The 22564-nt window shown below is 44.1% G+C and overlaps 1 protein-coding gene across 1 annotated transcript in view; it reads right to left on the bottom strand.

Moving 5' to 3' along the window:
- CAPN9 (calpain 9) overlaps positions 1 to 22564 on the bottom strand; it is a 1247204-nt gene that overhangs the window by 309237 nt on the left and 915403 nt on the right. Inside the window, exon 13 of the mRNA XM_077486535.1 lies at positions 21890 to 21970. Within this exon, the coding sequence (XP_077342661.1) occupies positions 21890 to 21970 (81 nt within the window). The remainder of the gene's footprint in view (positions 1 to 21889; positions 21971 to 22564) is intronic.

The raw sequence follows: 22564 nt of genomic DNA, 5'->3' as shown, positions 1-22564 counted from the left end.
TTGCTGCAGCTCCCAAACCTTTAGAGCTTATAGCAGGAATGTGTGCGATGGGAATAAGAAGTATTACAATAAATGGAGCAGACGAGCAAATGAGACATTCCTCCAAATAATCCACAAACAGGTTAGTGAATGTAGGGGCTGCAGAGCAACCCATGGCAGTGCCATGGATCTGTGTGTATACTTTCCCTTGCCATGAGAAAACAGTTAATAGCAAGAATAAACTCTAAACATTTAAGTCAAAATTCATTCGGTAGCCCTGATAGATTTCCTTTAGTGAGAAAATGTCCAAATGCTTGTAAACCTGCTGCATTGGGCATGCATGTATACAGGGATGTAATGTCCATCGTCGCAAGCTTCCAGTCATCATGGAATATAGAGAAAGTCTTAAATTTGTCCAGGAAGTCACTGGTAAGCTTAACTCATGCCCAGGACACAATCAGGTCCTTGTATGGCAGGCCTCCATACTCCCCCCAGCCATCAGTGTAGTTATTTAATGAGTGCTGTTGTCATTAGGGATGAGCTTCGAGTTCGAGTCGAACATTGCCTGTTCGGCGAACAGTGAACAATTTGGGGTGTTCGCGGCAAATTCGAAAAGCCACGGAACACCCTGTACAAGTCTATGGGAGAAATCTAAAGTGCACCTGGGTCCTGCCCCAGGGGACATGGATCAATGCCAAAATAAGTTTTAAAAACTGCAGTTTTTTCGGGAGCAGTGATTTTAATAATCATTAAAGTGAAACAATAAAAGTGTAATATTTCTTTAAATCTCGTACCTGGGGGGTGTCTATAGTATGCCTGTGAAGGGACGCATGTTTCCCGTGCTTAGAACTGTCCCTGCACAAAGTGTCATTTCTGCATTACTTGTGGCTATAATGAATTGTCGGCTCCTGTAATACAGAGAACACTCATTGAAAGTCATTGATAAAAAAAAAAGCGTGGGGTTCCCCCAAATTCAATTACCAGGCCCTTCAGGTCTGGTATGGATATTAAGGGCAACCCTGCGTCAAATAAAAAAAAATTGACGTGGGGTTCCCCCTAAATATCCATACCAGACATGGGTCTGGTATGGATATTAAGGGCAACCCCGCGTTAAATTTAAAAAAAGAATTGACGTGGGGGTCCCCCCTAAAAATCCATACCAGACCTTTTATCCGAGCACGCAACCTGGCAGGAAAAGAGGGGGGACGAGAGAGCACCCCCCCTCTTGAACCGTACCAGGCCACATGCCCTCAACATTGGGAAGATGCTTTGGGGGTCTGTGACCCCTCAAAGCACCATGTCCCCATGTTGATGGGGACAAGTGCCTCATCATCTCAACCCTGGCCGTGGTTGTGGGGGTCTGCGCCTGTGTGGGGGTAATAAAGGAATTTGAAAAATTCCTTTATTAAAAATAAAAATTTAAAATTAAAAAGAAGATTCCAGCGGTGGTAATCCACTCTTGGTATCCAGCAACGGATGATCATCTCTCCAGTGATAGCTGATCTGATCCAGCGCAGCGAATCCATCCATCTTCTGTCTCCACGGAGGAGAGACTGCGGGGATCCCGGTGGCCTGACGTTTGTTATATGCGGAGGGCGGGGCCACCTATCACCTGACCCCGTCCCCCTCAGCCATCGCTGGAGAGATCATCATCCGTCGCTGGATAGCAAGAGTGGATTACCACCGCTGAAATCTTTTTTTTATTTTTAATAAAGGAATTTACCCCCTTACCATTTCAAACAGGGGGGTCGAGATCTGGGGGTCCCCTTCCAGATTCTGATAAGCCCTCCGCCCGCAGACCCCCACAACCACCGGCCAGGGTTGTGGGGATGAGGCCCTCGTCCCCATCAGCATGGGGACATGGTGCTTTGAGGGGTCACAGACCCCCAAAGCATCCTCCCAATGTTGAGTGCATGTGGCCTGGTATGGTTCAGGGGGGGGGGCGCTCTCTCGCCCCCCTCTTTTCCTGCGGCCTGCCAGGTTGTGTGCTCGGATAAAGGGTCTGATATGGATTTTTAGGGGGGCCCCCACGTCAATTTTTTTAAAAATTTGACGTGGGGTTCCCCTTAATATCTATATCAGACCTGAAGGGCCTGGTAATTGAATTTGGGTGAACCCCACGCTTTTTTTTTTTATCAATGACTTTCAATGAGTGGTCTCTGTATTATGGGAGCCGACAATTCATTACAGCCATGAGTGATTTTAAATTAATTATTTTTCTGCAGAAATGACACTTTGTGCAGGGACAGTTCTAAGCATGGGAAACTATAGACACCCCCAGGTACGAAATTTAAAGGAATATTACACTTTTATTGTTTCACTTTAATCATTATTAAAATCACTGCTACCGAAAAAATGTCAGTTTTTAAAACTTATTTTGGCATTGATCCATGTCCCCTGGGGCAGGACCCAGGTGCACTTTAGATTTCTCCCATAGACTTGTACAGGGTGTTCCGCGGCTTTTCGAATTTGCCGCGAACACCCCAAATTGTTCACTGTTCGCTGAACAGGCGAACAGGCAATGTTCGACTCGAACTCGAAGCTCATCCCTAATGACAACAGCACTCATTAAATAACTACAATGATGGCTGGGGGGAGTATGGAGGCCTGCCATACAAGGACCTGATTGTGTCCTGGGCATGAATTAAGCTTACCAGTGACTTCCTGGACAAATTTAAGACTTTCTCTATATTCCATGATGACTGGAAGCTTGCGACAATGGACATTACATCCCTGTATACATGCATACCCAATGCAGCAGGTTTACAAGCGTTTGGACATTTTCTCACTAAAGGAAATCTATCAGGGCTACCGAATGAATTTTGACTTAAACGTTTAGAGTTTATTCTTGCTTAACTGTTTTCTCATGGGAAGGGAAAGCATACACACAGATTCATGGCACTGCCATGGGTAGCTCTGCAGCCCCTTCATTCACTAACCTGTTTGTGGGTTATTTGGAGGAATGTCTCATTTGCTCATCTGCTCCATTTATTGTAATACTTCTTATTCTCATTGCACACGTTCCTGCTATAAGCTCTAAAGGTTTGGGAGCTGCAGCAACAACCAGCTGGATACTGGTTCAAGTCACAATGTAGCCAGCACACCATTTTTAAAACTTTTTTTTGCATTGATACATGTCCCCTGGGGCAGGACCCAGGTCCCCAAACACTTTTTAGGACAGTAACTTGCATATTAGTCTTTAAAATGAGCAATTTAGATTTTGAACGTTCGAGTCCCATATACTTTAATAGGGTTCTAAAGTTCACACAAAGTTTAGGTCTGTTCGCAGTTTCTGGTGCGAACCGAACCGGGGGGTGTTCGGCTCATCGTAAGTTGTCATGATGTAATTTGATGTCAGATGGCGGGGGGGGGGGGGGTTTCACCTTTTCTGTGTTACTGTTTCATGGATTGCACTTTAAATATATCTGTAACACAGTATGGATCTTATCACCTGCCTGGCGAGGGGTCCTGAATGGCTCCAAAACATTGCACTTGGTCCTTTATACTGTGATCTTTCTGCAAGAAAAGTTTTGGACGATATCTGATGATCCACAGTGTGCTGGCAAATGTGTGTCCTGTTTCATGACAAGCCATGTTCCCAGCTGGCAGTTGCTACAGCACCTGCTACTGAAGAGCCTATGTCCAAGAAAATGTGCGATGGGAATATGGACAATATCTGTGTGTGAATTGACATGGAGAGCAGTGGCTCAGGAGCCTGCTCGGGTGTCCCCATTGCAAGCTTAAAATAATTATGATGATCCACGCTAAAGTGATGTGATAGCTGCTGCCCACCCCAGCTAAAACCGCAAGGATATTTAATCAGTGGAGAGTGAATATGAATATGAAAATAAGGGGGTGACGTGCTGCCATGTGCTAATTGTGTAATATAAATGAATAAAAATCAAATAACTAAATGGTTTGCTGTTTCTCTTAAATACCAAAAACACACTAATGAACAGGTGTATGAAGTGTGCAGGCACAACCCTGCTAATAACATCAATTACTGACAAAAAATGGTATGCAAATAAAGTGCTCAAAGTGCAAATAGTGTAAAACAACAAAGTATTGTCCGTTTCTTGCAAAAATGTTCAAGCAAAATGTAAAATAAAATAAAATCATCAAAAAGTCATAATTCATAGATACATATATATGATCATCTTCAAAAATGTTTTATTGTCTTATTCACTTCCCATTGCAAGCTGCTTGCACTTCGGGCACTTGGCAGAAGGGAGGGGCCTGGAGCGCCAGTGGAGGACCCGAGAAGAAGAAGATGTGCAAAACTGCTCCACAGGTTTGTTATTTAACCACTACAATACAAGGCACTTTCGCACCCTTGCTTCCCAGCCCAATTTTCAGCTTTCAGCACTCTCGCACTTTCAATGACAATTGCGTGGTCATGCTACACTGTACCCAAATTAAATTTTAATCATTTTGTTCGAAAAAATAGAGCTTTATTTTGGAGGTATTTATTCACGACTCCGTTTTTTATTTTTTGCGATATAAGCGCAAAAAAAGCGAAAATTTTGAAAAAAAACTATATTTTCTTTTTTCTATTTTAAAAGAAATCCAATAAAATCAAATTTTGTCGTAAATTTAAGCCAAAATGTATTCTGCTACATGTTTTTGGTAAAAAAAAAAAAATCCGTTAAGTGTATAATAATTGGTTTGTGTGATCACGGACACATGTGTGCAAATGATCATGTACAGATATGTGCAGGTGATCACGTACATATGTGTGCAGATAATCATTGGGACATGTGATTTTAGTGGGACATATGTGGGGGACATGTGTTTTTTTTATTTGGGGGACATGCCTTTTTATTATTTGGGGACATGTGTGTTTACACTGTAGGTTTACACTAGACTAGTGATCAGTGAGTAAAAAGCTGTAAAAACAGCTCATACTCACTGATCACCAGCCGGCTGCAGCGATCTGCTCTCCTCTCCTCAGCGACGACTTCCGTGTGAGGAGAGGAGAGCTGATTGCCTAGCAACCGGCTGTTTGTTTAGATCACATGAGGGCTGTGATTGGACACGGCCGTCATGTGATCAGGAGGGCCAATCACAGAGCCCTCCTGCCGATCCGAGATGCACCGTGTCCGGGTGACACGAGCGCATCGGGATCGCGCCGCTGCGCGGGCACGTTTCCCCTCCTTCTGAAGGATATGTCCAGTCAGAAGGAGGCGGCTTCCACCCGGCTGTATATGTACATCGGTGGGAAGTAGTTAAAAAAAAATGATTCATTCAAAGTATGAATCTTTAATCATGTGTGGGAAAATTTGTCAAACACTTTTGCAAAATCCAGAAATCAGATTGGTTTGATAACTTCTGTCTTTCACGAATCCATGTTGTCTATTGCTTCAAATACTTTTTTTCTAGCAAAAACTCATCTATGTGGTCTTTTATTGAACTTGACAGTATCTACCTAACTATAGAAGTTAAAGCGGTAGTAAACCCGCACATTTTTTTTTTTTTTTAAACCTGCAAAGCAAAAGGCATAATGAGCTAGTATGCACCGCATACTAGCTCATTATGAAATACTTACCTTAGAACGAGGCCCCGACATCTGGCCCGATCTTTCGGATATCGCGTCCGGATATCGCATGCGCGCGGGAGATTTCATTCCGGCCGGCTGGCCACTGCCGGATTTTCAGGCCGAGAATCCCCTTGTGCGCATGCACCGCTGCAGTCAGCGGCGCATACCGAGGGGAATATCTCCTAAACCGTACAGGTTTAGGAGATATTTTTTTTACCTACAGGTAAGCCTTATTATAGGCTTTCCTGTAGGTAAAAGTTTAAAAATTGAGTATACAACCACTTTAAACTAACAGGTCTATAGTTACTTGGTAAAGACTGACTTTTAAATATAGACACCACATTGGCTTTACGCCAATCCAGTGGTACTATTCCAGTTATTAAAGAGTCCCTAAAAATTTGAAACAATGGCTTTGAAATAGCAGAGCTCAATTCTTTTAGGACACATGGGTGTATGCTAGGAGTTGATAACCTCCCGTTGGCGTGCCAGACATGGCATGCGCTGCCTTTTTTAGTGGCATGCGTGGGCTTTCTGGAACTGAGGACAGTTCCACTGACCCAGCGTAGTACCTGTAATTTTTTTTCCTACATCACTGCCATGCACATCCTGCTCTTGCCCCCTTCACCGGGGAGTGCAAAGCCACATGAAATCCCACAAGGAAGTACTGGAAGCTGTATGCAGCAGAACACAGTGACACGAACAAATGTGCAAGAGGCACAGTGTCAAGTACGGATGAGCGGGTGGTACAGTGCAAGGTACAAGTGAAAGGGAAGTGCAGTGAGGTACAAGTGAGCCCAAGGTGCAGTGCCAGGTACATATGAGAAGTGGTTACAGTGGTGTGGGCCGATGAGCAAGAGGTACTGTGCCATGTACAGATGAGAAGTTGGCACATCGGTGTGGGCCGATGAGCAAGAGGTACAGTGCCAGGTACAGATGAGAAGTGGGCTACAGAGGTGTGGGCAAATTAAGAGGAAGTACAGTGCCAGGTACAGCTGAGAAGTGGGGTACAGAGATGTGGGCAGATAAAGAGGAAGTACAGTGCTCAGTACAGATGAGAAGTAGGGTACAGTGGTGGGGCAGATAAACATGGGGTACAGTTTTGGGTACAGTGTCAGCAACAGATGTGCAAGTGGGGCATAAGAGTAGGAGATACAGTGGTGGGGCAGATGAGAAGGAGTTAACATCAGTGGGCAGATGAGAAGGGGGTACAGTGTTTGGGTAGAAGAGAAGGCAGGTACAGCATTAGAGTCGATGAGCAGGGGGTGCAGCAGTGGGGTAGACGATAAGCGGCATATAGCTGTGGGGCAAACAAGAAAGGAGGTATGACAGTGGGGCAAAGTGATGGGGCAGAGAGTAGGGGGTTCAGTCGTGGGGAAGATGAGCAGAGGGAGGGTACAGCAGTAGATTAGATGGGCAGGGGGTATAGTGGTGGGTCAGAAAATAAGTGAGTACAGCAGTGGGGCAGATGAAAAATGGGGTGAAGTGAGGGGGCAGATGAGCAGGGGGTACAGCGGTGGGTCAGATGGGATATGGTGTACCGCAGTGGGGCAGATTAGCAGGGGAGTCCAGCAGTGGAGCAGATAAGCAGGGGGGTACAGAGGTGTGGCAGATGAGAAAGGGAGCACAGAGGTGTGCAGATGAGAAAGGGAGTACAGTGATGAAGCAGATGAGAAGTGGGGTACAGTTGTGGAGCAGCTAAGCAGGGAAGTACAGAGCTGAGGCAGATGAGCAGGTGAGTACAGTGTTGGGGCAGAAAAGCAGTGGATACAGCAGTGGGGCAGAAGAGCAGGAAGTTACAGCAGTAGAACAGATGAGCAGTACAGTGGTGGGGCAGACAAGAAAGGGGCAGTTGAGAAAAGGGGTACAGTGGTGCTGGGGCAGATGAGAAAGGAGGTAGAGTGGTGAGACAGATAAGCAGGGGGTACAGTTGTGGGTCAGATGAGCGGGCGGCACATTACTGGCACAGATGTAGTTGGGGTGATTTGAGGTGTGTACTTCCAAGAATTGGGGTGATATGAAGTGTGAAGGTGTAGGAATTTGGCTGATCTGAGGTGTGAAGACAGAGGAATTGTGACTAATAAGAGATACATAAGTGGAGGAATTCAGGTTATCTGAGATGTGAAGGTGAAGGAATTGTGACTGATCTGAGGTGTGAAGGTGGAGGACTTGGGGCTGATCTGAAATGTGCAGGTGCAGGAATTGAGGAGTGATTTGAGGAGTGAAGGTGCAGGAATTTTTAGTGATCTGAGCTGTGAAGATACAGCAATTGGGCTGATCTGAGGTCTGAAGATAGAGGAATTGAGACTGATCTGAGGTATGAAGATGGAGGAATTGGGGCTGATCTGAAATGTGCAAGTGCAGGAATTGAGGACTTATCTGAGGTGTGAAGGTAAAAGAGTTGGGGTGATCTGAGGTGTGAAGTGCAGAGAGTGGGCTAATCTGAGGTGTCAAGGAGTAGGAATTGGTGTGATCTGAGGTGTGAAGGTGCAGGAATTGGGGTGAGCTAAGGTGTGAAGGAGTAGGATTTGGGGTGATCTGAGGTGTGAATGTGAGGGATTGGGATGATTTGAGGTGTGAAGGTGCAGGAATTGGGACTGATCTGAGGTGTGAAGATGTAGGAATTGGGGTGATCTGAGGTGTGAAGGAGTAGGACTTGGGGTGATCTGAGGTGTGAATGTGCAGGGATTGGGATGATTTGAGGCATGAAGGTGCAGAAGTTGGGAATGTGCAGGAATTGTAGTGATCTAAGGTGTGAATGTGCAGGAATTGGAGTGATCTGAGGTGTGAAGGTGCAGGAATTGGGGTGATCTGAAGTATGAGGGTGTAGCAATTAGAGTGATCTAAAGTGTGAAGGAGTAGGAATTGGGCTTGATCTGAGAAAACTTTATTAAGATGACTGCTATTACCTCACACTTTATTTCCAACAGTATATTTCGCAGAAGTCCTTGGCTGGCATATTCATTTCAACATCACCATACTTGCTTCACAGCACATTTCTTCTGGAACGTTACATTTCTTCTGGAAATTGTACGTTACCATTTACTTTACCACTTACCATTGATTTTTGAAAGCTCAATGTTAATTTCTTACTACTTTTCAAGCATAAAGTATAAAGTAGTTTAAAGCATTTACATTATAAAAATTCCTTTTGGTGATTGGGGTGGGGAAGTTGAATTTTTTTTTTATATAACTGGCACTCTCAATTTCTCAGAAAATATTTTTCGGCACACCATGCTCAAAAGGTTGCCTATACCTGCTGTATGCCACCAGTTCAAGGTGTTTTATTCACCTTTATTCTGTCTAAATATTTCTGGATCATATCAAGTTTGAGTCATTGTTGATTATATGGAGCAGTGTCCATATCATCTCCACTATGGACTTGAGCTCCCCCATGCTCCTTTGCAGGGCTTTTTTTCTCAGAGAAAAGGTGCAGAAACTCACCCCCTCCTCTAGGCCACACCTGCTTCTGTCTCCTACTCCCCCAGAACAGCCCCTTGTCTCCACCCCTCCGCACCTTCTAGCACCACCCGTTTAGAGAACAGGTATAATTTGGGGTCTATACAAGGAATTTGTTAATAAAAAGCATTGTAGTAAAATGCAAAACATTAGAAATATCATGGACATTAGAAATATCCAGCACTTACCAAAATAAGCTCAAAGGCACTTTCAGGTGATTTTAACCAGCCCATATCCCTCAAAGAGACAGCTTCATATCCAGATCAGAGACAACTTTATATCCAGATCAGAGACAGCTGCATATCCAGCCAGGAGACAGCCCCATATCCAGCCCAGAGACAGCCCCATATTCAGGTCAGAGACAGTCCCATATTCAGCACAGAGACAGCCCCATCCGGCTCAGAGACAGCACCATCCCAGCTCAGAGACAGCCCCATCCCAGCTCAGAGACAGCCCCATCCCAGCTCAGAGACAGCCCCATCCCAGCTCAGAGACAGCCCCATCCCAGCTCAGAGACAGCCCCATATGCAGTTTAGAGACAGCCCCATATGCAGCTCAGAGACAGCCCCATCCCAGCTCAGAAACAGCTTCATCCCAGCTCAGAGACAGCCCCATATCCAGCCCAGAGACAGCCCCATCCCAGCTCAGAGACAGCCCATTCCAGCTTCAGAGGCAGCCCCATCCCAGCTTCAGAGGCAGCCCCATCCCAGCTTCAGAGTCAGCCCCATCTCCAGTTCAGAGACAGCCCAATCTCTAGCTCAGACACAGCCCAATCTCCAGCTCAGACACAGCCCAAACTCCAGCTCAGACACAGTCCCATCTCTAGCTCAGAGGCAGCCCCATCTCCAGCTCAGAGACCCTCTCAGACCCACATTCAAGCTGCATTATCAAAGCCCCATCCTACATGAATAATTTATCAACAAAGGCTGCACGGTCAGGCACGTGGTGTGCGCATGCAATCTCTCCCCACAGTGCCCCAAGAGCGTCTGTCACTGGAAGGAGCATCCAGTCTGCAGGAAGACGCGGAGTGCGGATGATATCACTCCGCCTTCCACTGCCTCAGGCAAGCTGCAATCAGAACTATATGCGATCGCTGGCTTATACAGCCGCCCCCTCATGTCGCGGCCACCGTGCTTCACCATCTCACTAAACTAAACATGTCTGGCAGAGGTAGCGGAACAGCGTTCCGATTTGTTCCACCAGAAAAAAAACGCTAGTTTGTATACACAGAGTTGAAGAAGGTATTTATTAAATTTGCTTTCTCTTTGTCCCCAGTCATGCACTCCAGATTATTTTATAAAGGGCCTACATGCTCAAACCTGAGCTTTTTACTATTAATTCAGTATATTTGAAGAATTGTTGGGGATTTGACCTACTCTTGTTTGCAATCTGTTGTTCAATTTGAATTTTTGCAGCCTTGATTTCCTTTTTTACATATTCTGTTATATTCTTTGCAATGTTTAAATTATGATACTGTTCCATTATTTATATATTTTTTAAAAGCTCAGGAGTCAGGAAACTGACTATCACATTTTGAGACCCTAGCCTGTGAAATGTACAGTTTTTTTTACAGCTACAGGAAAGTTACAAAAAATTAAATAAAAAAAGTAAAAAAATAGTCGATTTATTGTGTTAATGTTCTGTTATTACTGTGTTTTATTGGCAACGGTTGTTTGCTTTCCATGAATGCCATTCAGCTGCAGCACTGATCTGTTTATTCTGACAGCAGCAGGGTGTGCTTTCAGAATACAAACGTCAGTGATTGCAGCGCTGTAGGAGGATCTTTCTCATTCACAGTTAAAAAAAGAATGTATCTGCCCAAGCATAGGAGCCTGGGGTGGACAGTGGGCAGGTCACTGCTATGCTTTGGCATATATATCTAACTTATTTTTTTTGCACATATTGCTAATAATAAAAAAAGTTGTTGTTTTATTGAGTTAATGTTTTATTGTTACTGTGTTTTTTTGTTAACCATTGTTTGCTTTGCAGGAAGGCGATTCAACAGCAGCACTGGTCTGTTTATTCTGACAGCAGCAGGGTGTGCTTTCAAAATATATATGTCAGTGATTGCAGTGCTTTAGGAGGAGATTTTTCATCAGCAGTTAAAAAAAAGAACATATATGCCCAAGCTTGGGGGCCTAGGGTGGACAGTGGGTGGATTGCCCCTATGCTTTGGCATACTGTATATTTTTTTCACTTTTCCTCCACAGGCTGAACAAAAAAAAGAACATTGTGCGCATGCCCATCATTAGAAGTAGGTAGGTGCAGGGCGGAATATTCTAATGGTGGGCATAGCACACACTCTTTCTGGCAGATATTTTTTCATCCACATCAGTGTGAATGGAGGCATCTGCTAGGTTCTTTTTTTTGTTCAGCCCACAGGCTGCTGTCAAGTTCTCACATACCTGATGGATGAGCCCGATAATGTAGAGGAAGGCCTCCCTTACGTATCTGACTCGCGGCCCCTGATAGAGAAGACAGGTGGCTCGGGAGTGCAAAAAGACGTGTTTATGGACTGTGCCAACTAGTTAAAATAAATTTGTGTACCGCCACTATTTATTAAATTCCATAGACTTTGTATGTATTCAATTGTCCTAACAGTGCGCTATGTAAATAACTATGAATGTGTCAGACCCTATGAGTTATACCCTTCAAAAAGTAAGTAATAAGTGCTCATGTGTCCAGATGAAAAAAACATATGAAAATACGTGTCCTAAACCATAGGGTTCAAACCCACATACAATATCGATGTAAACATGTGTAGAAAACACAAAAATAAATATATATGAGTAACTGTTGTAACATGAATAACCATTCAATATATATATTTAGTAAAAAGTTCAATAAACTCAGTGCAGTGAGTGATTCCAAGTAGCTGATAAGTCCCAGATAAGTCGCCTCAATAAGTGATTAGCCATTTCCTATGGATTTATCTCTTAATTGTGCAACTAATGCCGCGTACACACGATCAAACAATCCGGTGGACAATCCCCCCGTGTGTAGGCTCCGGCGGACTTTTTTTTACCCAAAAGTCCGGCTGACTTAGAAAGTAGTTTTGCACTCCAATCTTTCCGCTGGACTCGCATTTCGGCGGACAATCCGGCCGTATGTGTGCCAGTCCGCCGTACTTTTGAAATGAACGGACTTTTCCCGCCCGGAGAAAAGTCTGCTCATTTTTAGCTCGTCTCCAGGTAGCCGGGGCCAGCGAAGGAGGCGTCGCTGGCCCCGTCACCTGGTATGGACTTAAAGGGGAATCCCTACGCCGAAAAATCGGCGTTGGAGTCCCCCCCAGGTCCACATCAGACCCTTATCCGAGCACGCTACCCGGCCGGCCAGGAAAGGGGGTGGGGACGAGCGAGCGCCCCCCTCCTGAGCTGTACCAGGCTGCATGCCCTCAACATGGGGGGGTGCCTTGGGGAAGGGGGGCCGCGCGGCCCCCCCACCCCAAAGCACCTTGTCCCCATGTTGATGAGGACAAGGGCCTCTTCCCGACAACCCTGGCCGTTGGTTGTCGGGGTCTGCGGGTGGGGGGGTTTATCGGAATCCGGGAGCCCCCTTTAATAAGGGGGCCCCCGGATACCGGCCCCCTACCCTATGTGAATGAGTATGGGGTACAATGTACCCCTACCCATTCACCTGTGAAAAAAAGTAAAAAAAACACAACACACAAGGGTTAAAATAGTTTATTGCACAGCTCAGGGGGTCTTCTGTCCGTCTTCGGGGGTCTTCTCGCCGGACTCCTCCGCTATCTTCTGCTAGCTCTTTTACTAGTGGAGGAGCCCGGCTTTCTTCTTCGCTGCCGCCGCCCTCTTCTTCCGACTTCGGGGTTCTTGTCCCCCTCTTCGGGGTTCTTCGGGGTTCTTGGGTATATTAAGAGAGGTATGTACTCCAGAGAGAGAGAGATATCATTTTGCCCCTGTTCAAATCATTAGTAAGACCTCATCTGGACTATACCGTTTAGTTTTGGGCATCAGTTCTCAAAAAGGATATCGGGGAACTGGAGAAAGTGCAGAGAAGGCCAACCAAACTGATAAGAGGCATGGAGGAACTCAGCTATGAGGAAAGATTAGAGGAACTGAATTTATTCACTCTTGATAAGAGGAAATTAAGGGGGGATTTGATCAACATGTACAAATATATAAGGGGTCCATATAGGGAACTTGGTGTCGAGTTATTCACTTTACAGTCAACAAAGAGGACAAGGGGGCATTCTTTACGTCTAGTGGAGAAGAGAATTCATCTCCAAATACGGAAAGGTTTCTTCACAGTAAGAGCTGTGAAAATGTGGAATAGACTCCCTGCAGAGGTGGTTATGGCCAGCTCAGTGGATTGCTTTAAGAAAGGCCTGGATTATTTTCTAAGTGTACGTAATATAACTGGGTACTAAAATTTATAGGTAAAGTTGATCTGGGGAAAATCCGATTGCCTCTCGGGGATCAGGAAGGAATTTTTTCCCCTGCTTTAGCAAATTGGATCATGCTCTGCTGAGGTTTTTTGCCTTCCTCTGGATCAACTGTGGGTATAGAATTGGGTATATGGGCTGGTATGATATTTATTATATATTTTTTTTTTGTTTGGTTGAACTGGATGGACTTGTGTCTTTTTTCAACCTGACTATGTAACAATGAAAGTGCAGAGCATTCATGCTGGGACCTGTAGTTCTATCACATCCTGCAATAGAGGAGCTAGGCATGCTGGAGCTTCTAGCCCTATCACAGGCTGCAATGATCCTACAGAGCATAGTGGGACTTTTATTTCTAGCCCAGTCACTGCTGAGAGGTGCACAGCATGCTGGGACTTTTAGTTCTAGCCCAGTCACTCAGGAACCTAGGCTACAATGACATTGCAGAGCATTCATGCTGGGACCTGTAGCTCTATCACAGGCTGCAATAGAGGAGCAAGGCATGCTGAAACTTCTAGCCCTATCATAGGCTGCAATGGAGGTGCAGAACATGCTGGGACCTGTAGTCCTATCACAGGTTGACATGGAGGTGCAGAACATACTGGGACCTGTAGTTCTATCCCAGGCTGTACATCGTTTTCGTTTCCTCCTTCCCAATCCCAGCCACTATCTCCCCCTCCTTCCTGTCTATAAAACATGGAAAGGTTTGTACAGACCTGAAGTGAGTGTGTGTTCCTGCTCCCTCTCTTGTGTGTATACAGAGCTGTGTGTGTGTGTGTGTGTGTGTGTGTGTGTGTGTGTGTGTGTGTGTGTGTGTCATGCATCTGCATCTGAAGCATGTAACATGATGTGAAGGCGGGCTGTGTGTGTGTGAGAACAAGTTAGAAGAGCAGTAGAACACTGGCAATAATCACCCCCCTTCAGCCTGCTCCCCAGGAAGGCACCGGTCTGGCCATCCTCTTGGTACACCCCTGGCGCCACCCCCTCTCTCCAGCCACCCACCTCTATGTATCATGGATAGATTCATGCATTGCATGAATTGCAATCTAAATTTCTGATGGCTGTCCTGGGGAGATAATGCTTATGGATGCCATATGGAATTTAAACTGGAAGCAAAGTCTTTCAGAGATGTATGGAACAGCTCTTTGCTGGACAGCCATGTGAAATAGTCATGAATGATATCTTGATTTGGGGATCCTCCATTGAGGGACATGACAAATTACTTAAATGTGTACTAGACCATATTAGAGCCATCAATATGCAGCTCAAACCTACCAAATGTTGCTTCAGGGCCTCAGAGGTGCCATATGTTGGACACGTTCTCATGGATAAAGGTGTCAAGCCTGATCCAGAAACAACCAAAGCCATCCATCAAATGCCTGCTCTAGAGGACAAACATGGATTGCAAAGGTTTCTTGGGATGACCAATTATGTCTCAAAGTTCATTAATCACTACAGTGAGATAACATCTCTACTCTGTCAGCTTCTGAGCCAAGATGCCAACTGGTGTTGCAACAGATAAAAACGGTGTGTAGTGTATGTGGGACCAAGGCCAGAAAAGTGTTGTGTCCCAGGAGCTCAGGTAGTCATAAGCCCCGAAACCAGAGCGAGCGCACACGCGGCACCCCCAAGCACAAATTGCCAGTCTCCTGCCCTTGGTCTCACATACACTACACACTGTTGTTATCCGTGGCATGTAAGTACTCAGGGTCGACTATATTGTCCTTTCCTGTTGTGCGCATTTCAATATTAGGTTTTTATTTTGTGTTTTTTTATAGATATCCTATAGCATCAGCCCCTGAGAAAGGGTTTTTGCACAAAACGTGTCGGACAATCAAGATGTACTGTAGCTATGTGCCTTTTAGGAATCATATCTAGATGCACCTTTTATCAATATCCAACCCATTAAACCCCAATAATTGTGCTGCCAAGATGATATGTGTTCATACATGAGTTTTTATTGCTATGTGCGAATTATGTATATATCCATGAATTTATGATGCCTTTGCCATTGTACGTCTGTATAAATATGATATTACTTTTTTACATGAGTTAAACTAATGCTTTGTATTTACTTTATTTACAATATTAAAACATGATTCTATCCATTTCACCCCTACGAGTTAACAACCTAATTTAAAGTCCCAATTTCCTCTTTCTTGTTTACCTGAACCAGGGATGGAGGCACATATTACTATGTGCTTCATTAAGACCCCTTTCACACCACACCGCCCATTACGTCGGCGGTAAAACGCCGCTATTTTTAGTGGCGTTTTATCGCCGGATTTGCGGCGCATTTCGGCCGCTAGCGGGGCGCTTTTACCCCCTGCTAGCGGCCACGAAAGGGTTACAACCGCCGGCAATACGTCGCAATAGCGGCGTTTTGCCAGCGGTAATACAGCGCTGCCCCATTGATTTCAATGGGGAGCAGCGGTGGAGGAGCGGTAAACACACCGCTCCTTCACCGCTCCAAAGAAGCTGCTGGCAGGACTTTTTTCTGACATCCTGCCAGCGCATCGCTGTAGTGTGAAAGCCCTCGGGGCTTTCACACTGCAGGCAATGGTGCAGCTTCTTTAGTGCGGATTGCAGGTGCTATTTCTAACGCTATAGCGCCTGCAAAACGCCCTGGTGTGAAAGGGGTGTTGAAGTCCAAAAATTCCCCAGCATTGTATATGATTAATTGCAGAGTGTAATTGTCTGTATAAAAACAGTACTACTTAAAACATAGGTATCAGTTTTGAAAGAAATAGATTTGTCATCTTTTCTATTATTTGTGGCTGTACATAAAGTCCCATCATAAGCAGAAGATTTGTCTTTATTCCACAAGTTTATGCTCTATAAGTGGAAAACATTTTAGGGAGAAAAAGCTGTCATAGATTAGAAAATCTTTCTCAAAAATTCTATTATCTTTTTTTATGGTATTCTGGTACAAATACTCAATTTATGACAGAACAGTTTCTATACTGCACTGTTCTTTTTACAATATGTGCTGCTTGCATATAAGTGAAATCTCAGTTTTCAGAAAGAAGTACCCTTTAACTGTTTAGATCCCTGCATTGTCTGATGTACCTTCGTGTCTGAGTGGTGCATAGTATTATCTGGTATAACTCATTGGCTGGTATTAAGGACAAGGTATATGATTCTTCCTATTATCTCTGTATATTGTGTCTTGCTGTGACCATGGGGGTCACAGAAATAATCAAGTAGTAATCTTGAAATAATTTAGGTATATCATTGTCTTGTCGTACAATGGGGGCTTTGATCATGTCTTGATAATATCTAGCCATAACCTGTTTTGTTACAATGATGCCAGGAAATTACATATGGTTTACTACTGTCCATGTGATTACTGATTGGCTACAGCAATCACATGGTACCAGGGCTGCTAAAAGCAGCCTAATACAATGATCAGTGTTCCTCTGTGTCTGGTGGACACAATGGACACAGATCATGCCACACAAGCAGTGGATGCAGGGTACACTCGGGTCAGCGCTACTCCCTTACAGCCGCTAAAAGTGCTTAAAAAATGGAGGGTTTAATATCCAGGGCCATCTTTAAGGCAGGGCAAAAGGGGCAGCTGCCCTGGGCCCTGTCATTGTTGTGGGGCCCAAAACAGCTGCCTCATACTTGCCAACTATCCAGGTTTAAATTCTCTTGTCCCTTGAAGTTTTATTCCTGTGCTGTGTCCTAATATCTGTGTGAAGTGCTGGTACTAATGCTGCACAGCTCTGCCCTATTGTTGTGTGCAAGTGACTCACCTGCAGACCCTGTGTTTACATATAATAACCAGCATTCATATGTAAATAGCGGCGACAATACTAAGTAAATGGCTGCAGCTGGCGGCATTGATATGTAAATAAAGGTGGCATTCCTATGTATATCATGCTCCCCTGCTGTGAGGAGGTGATGTGCTGTAACCTCTAGCAACTAGTCAGTAAGCAGTAATGATATGCTGTAACTGCTGGCAACCAATTGCAATTACTGCCTGATCTGATACAGAAAAATGATTTTAGGTCTAGCTGCTATTTATTGCATGTCTCAGAGTAGGTGGAGAGGGAAATTGCATGGGAGGGGGCCCCCAAGAAAAATTTTGCCCAGGGCCCAATATATATTAAAGACGGCCCTGTTAATATCATGTTAAGTATGAGTCTTTTCAGAGTATAAGAGGGCTCTAAAGCCTTGTACACACGATCGGAGAATCCGTCGGAATGTGTCCTATCGGACTGTGTTGTCGGATAATCCGACTGTGTGTGGTATGCATCGGAATGTTTCCGTCTGAATATCCGTCGGACCCAAATTTCCAACTTGTTGGAAATATTTCCCGACCAACTGGTTCGATCGGACATACTCCGATCATGTGTAGAGAATTTTGATCGGACCAAGTGCCACGCATGCTCAGATCAAATTCCTACATCAAAGCTATTGGCTACTAGCCTGAATGTAGTCCCATCGTAACTAAATTACGTCATCACGTTCTGAAAGATCGGATTTTTCGACAACTTAGTCCGACCGTGTGTATGCAACAGTTTCGGACAAGATCCGACGGACAAAATCCGACGGGCAAAATCCGACGGATTTGGTTGTTGAAATCTCCGACCATGTGTACAGGGGCTAACAATGTCTGGAAAAGGCACAAAAATGGAAGATGGCTACTGCTACACCTGCAGAAGAGCCAAACTTTTTTTGCACAATATTGCCTATGGCATTAAAAAGGTCAGTTGAGTTTCTAACCCAAGATTCCTTATTAGGAAAGAACATTTAAAAAGAAAGTATAAAGTAATACATATTAGATAAAACCTATATTTCTGTAAATCTTTTGTTAAATAAATGTCCTGTCTACAGAAAAACTGTGCACAATGTTTTGGAATATACAAATAGAAAAAAATAATAGTTACTTCGCACCAAAAAAGAAACAAACAACTAAAATGCTCTGCGGTCTGGACTGATTGTGGACACAAAGTACCGTTTATTAACAATTTCTAGAAAAGGATTATTTTTTTTTTTTTTTAAATAAACTGATGTGTCAATAACACAGATTGACATCCTGAAGGTTACAGGGTGAAATAGGTGAACATGAAGAGACATAGCTTGAGAAATTCTCAGTTGAAAGGTATGCTTGTTTGGTGGTACCCAAGGAAGTTATTATTTTAACCACTTAACAACCGCCCATTCCCGATTAACGGCTTCAGGGCGGTTGTTTAACTCTAGGAGGCCGTTAATTAACGGCCTCCCAGAATTCTGCTCTCGCGCGCCCCCTGGGGCGCGCACACGAGAGCATCCGTGACCGCTGGGTCCAGTGGACCCGGCGCATCACGAATCACGGTAAACGGCCGCTCATCGCGGCCGTTTACCACGTGATCGCTCCGTCAAATGACGGAGTGATCACTTGTAAACAAGCCGGCGTCATGTTATGACGCCGGTTCCTCCCTCCCCCTCTCTGTACCGATCGGAACAGCGGAGGGGGAAGAGATCGGTGTCAGCAGCGATGTGGGCTGCATCTGCAGTGCCCACATCGCTGCTCACCGAAAATTAACCCCTCAATTCCCTGCAAATACTCTGCATTACTCTGCAATTCCCTGCAAATACTCTGCATTACTCTGCAATTCCCTGCAAATACTCTGCATTACTCTGCAATTCCCTGCAAATACTCTGCATTACTCTGCAATTCCCTGCAAATACTCTGCATTACTCTGCAATTCCCTGCAAATACTCTGCATTACTCTGCAATTCCCTGCAAATACTCTGCAATGCCCTGCAACACTCTGCATTGCCCTGCAACACTCTGCATTGCCCTGCAAATACTCTGCAATGCCCTGCAACACTCTGCATTGCCCTGCAACACTCTGCATTGCCCTGCAACACTCTGCATTGCCCTGCAACACTCTGCATTGCCCTGCAACACTCTGCATTGCCCTGCAACACTCCGCAATGCCCTGCAACACTCCGCAATGCCCTGCAACACTCCGCAATGCCCTGCAACACTCCGCAACGCTCTGCAATACCCTGCAACACTCTGCAACACTCTGCAACACCCGCCAATACCCTGCAACACTCTGCAATGCTCTGCAACCCCCGCCGATACCCTGCAACACTCTGCAATGCTCTGCAACCCCCGCCGATACCCTGCAACACTCTGCAATGCTCTGCAACCCCCGCCGATACCCTGCAACACTCTGCAATGCTCTGCAACCCCCGCCGATACCCTGCAACACTCTGCAATGCTCTGCAACACCCGCCAATACCCTGCAACACTCTGCAATGCTCTGCAACACCCGCCAATACCCTGCAATGCTCTGCAACGCAGTACTCTGCAACACCATGCTCTGAGATACCCAGCCATAGTCGGTGATACCCTGCAATACCCAGCCATAGACATCTCCCGCCGCCCTCCGGTGCTTCTACCGAATCGCTAATACGATCAAAGCCAGAATCTTTTTTTTTTTCAGGCTTCCCAGCTTAGAGGTGAGATGTGGGTCTTATTGACCCCATATCTCACTGTAAAGAGGACCTGTCATGCCATATTCCTATTACAAGGGATGTTTACATTCCTTGTAATAGGAATAAAAGTGATCAAAAAAATTATTTTTGGGGAAAAAAATGTCAAACTAAAATAAATAAAGTAAAATGAACAATAAAAAAAAATGTTTTTTTAAAAGCGCCCCTGTCCCCATGTGCTCGCATGCAGAAGCGAACGCATGCGTAAGTCCCGCCCACATATGAAAACGGTGTTCAAACCACACATGTGAGGTATCGCTGCGAACGTTAGAGTGAGAGAAATAATTCTAGCCCTAGACCTCCTCTGTAACTCAAAACATATAACCAGTAAAAAAAATGTAAATCGTCGCCTATGGGGATTTTTAAGTAGCGACGTTTGCCGCCATTCCACGAGCGTGTGCAATTTTGAAGAGTGACATATTAGGTATCTATTTACTCAGCGTAACTTCATCTTTCACATTATGCAAAAATTGGGCTAACTTTACTGTGTTTTTTTTTTTTTTAAGCACAAAACAGTTTTTTTTCCAAAAAAAAGCATTCGAAAAATTACTGCGCAAATACCGTGCGAGATAAAAAGTTGCAAAGACCACCATTGTATTCTCCAGGGTGTTTGCTAAAAAAACATATATAATGTTTTGGAGTTCTATGTAATTTTCTAGCAAATAAATGATGATTTTTACATGTAGGAGAGAAATGTCAGAATTGTCCTGGGTGCTCCAGAACACCTGATGGCGCTCCATGCATGTTGGGCCTCTGTATGTGGCCACGCTGTGTAAAAGTCTCACACATGTGGTATCACCATACTCGGGAGTAATAGCAGAATGTGTTTTGGGGTGTAATTTGTGGTATGCATATGCTGTGTGTGAGAAATAACCTGATAATATGACAATTTTGTGAAAAAAAAAAAAAAAAAGTAAAAAGAATCTTGATTTTGCAAAGAATTGTGGGAAAAAATGACAACTTCAAAAAACTCATCATGCCTCTTACTAAATACCTTGGAATGTCTTCTTTCCAAAAAGGGGTCATTTGGGGGGTATTTGTACTTTTCTGGCATGTTGGGGTCTCAAGAATTGAAATAGGCCGTCAGTACTTCAGGTGTGATCAATTTTCAGATATTGGCACCATAGCTTGTGGACTCTATAACTTTCACAAAGACCAAATAATATCCACCAATTTGTACTTATTGTTACCAAAGATATGTAGTAGTATAAATTTTGGCCAAAATTTATGAAGAAAAAATTACTAATCTGCTAAATTTTCTAACAGAAACAAAGAAAAATTCGTTTTTTTACAGAATTTTCGGTATTTTTTCTTTTATAGCACAAAAAATAAAAAAACCCAGCGGTGATTAAATACCACCAAAAGAAAGCTCTATTTGTGTGAAAAAAAGGACAAAAATTTCATATAGGTCCAGTGTTGCATGACTGAGTAATTGTCATTCAAAATGCGAGAGCACCGAAAGCTGAAAATTGGTCTGGTTATTAAGGGTGTTTAAGTGCCCAGTGGTCAAGTGGTTAAAGTAAGTGGGTTTTGATCACAATGGGGTCACAGAGGCAGTTACTTACTGTGGTGGCTGTAAGGGTCTCCTTTGACAATCTGACAGTTATTAGGTTGTACTCCAAATGTGTAAATGTACGTTCTGATGTCAGAATATGCGTATACAAGAATTGGCATAAGTTATGCAGAATATGCATTATATATCTGTCTATGATTATATACTGTGCATACTCACTTGTTATGCTTCTTTCAGGAACCCACAGGGCATCTGTATCTAGTCATTTACACTTAGCTGTCTTTCTTATTTTGTTCTGTACCATATCTCAACTTTTAGTACCTCATTTACTCCAGTTGCACCCTTAGCCTAATACTGTAAAAACACTGCATATGCAATATGTCCAACTCGACACACACAGGAAACCTTTATAAAAGATATGACTTGGATAACAAAGTGAAAAATTGGATTTAATGCTTGTAATGTAAGGGAAACATAATCTCAAAATTGCCTTATCTCTAATACATACTTCTCCAGCAATTTGCTCAAACAAAGTGCGGAATTGTCTTTCTTCTTCAGTCTCCTTGTGTGGAGGATTTGGGTTTGGCGGCTGTAAAATATATTTGTGACATATCAATATCAACAACAAATTTTTCATAACAAGTTATCTAATTATAGCGTGATTGTAACTTATCATCACAAAATGAACATTTAACTTTTGACGGCCTCACTTTTTGTGAATAAATATTGTCAGATTGTCAGTGTTTTCAAATATATTTTTTACATAATATAACACATATAATACAATATAACACACACGTTCTGTAGGTCGCTGTGGCAAGCTTTTACTGCATGTGTTTGCCTTTAGGCATTTAACACTGTCAGAGAAAGTTACTGTGTATTTTCCCTTAACAAAAAAAAATCCAAGTGGTACTGTGTGATGTGTTTTAACAAAAACACCACAAAGGATATGATACCTTCTCAATCTACCAAAAAGTTTTATTAGTGGACATTAATCATTTAAAATGCAGTACATAAGGCCACTCCCCTTCCCCCTTCAAGATAACTCTTCTCCCAACCTCACCCCCCACCCACCCCACCTATAACAGTCTGCAGTCAGGCTCGGAGGCCAGTAGCTAAAGCAGTGAAGCAGCACCCACCGACAAGCGGGACAGGTATACAAGCAGTTCACCCTTGCTGATGA

Source organism: Lithobates pipiens, unplaced genomic scaffold, assembly GCF_037356315.1.
Source record: "Lithobates pipiens isolate NorthernLeopardFrog02 unplaced genomic scaffold, aLitPip1_a1.2 Scaffold_18, whole genome shotgun sequence".
NCBI lineage: Eukaryota > Metazoa > Chordata > Amphibia > Anura > Ranidae > Lithobates > Lithobates pipiens.
Note: the sequence above shows the minus strand (reverse complement) of the source record. Positions and strands in the feature narration are given on the sequence as shown.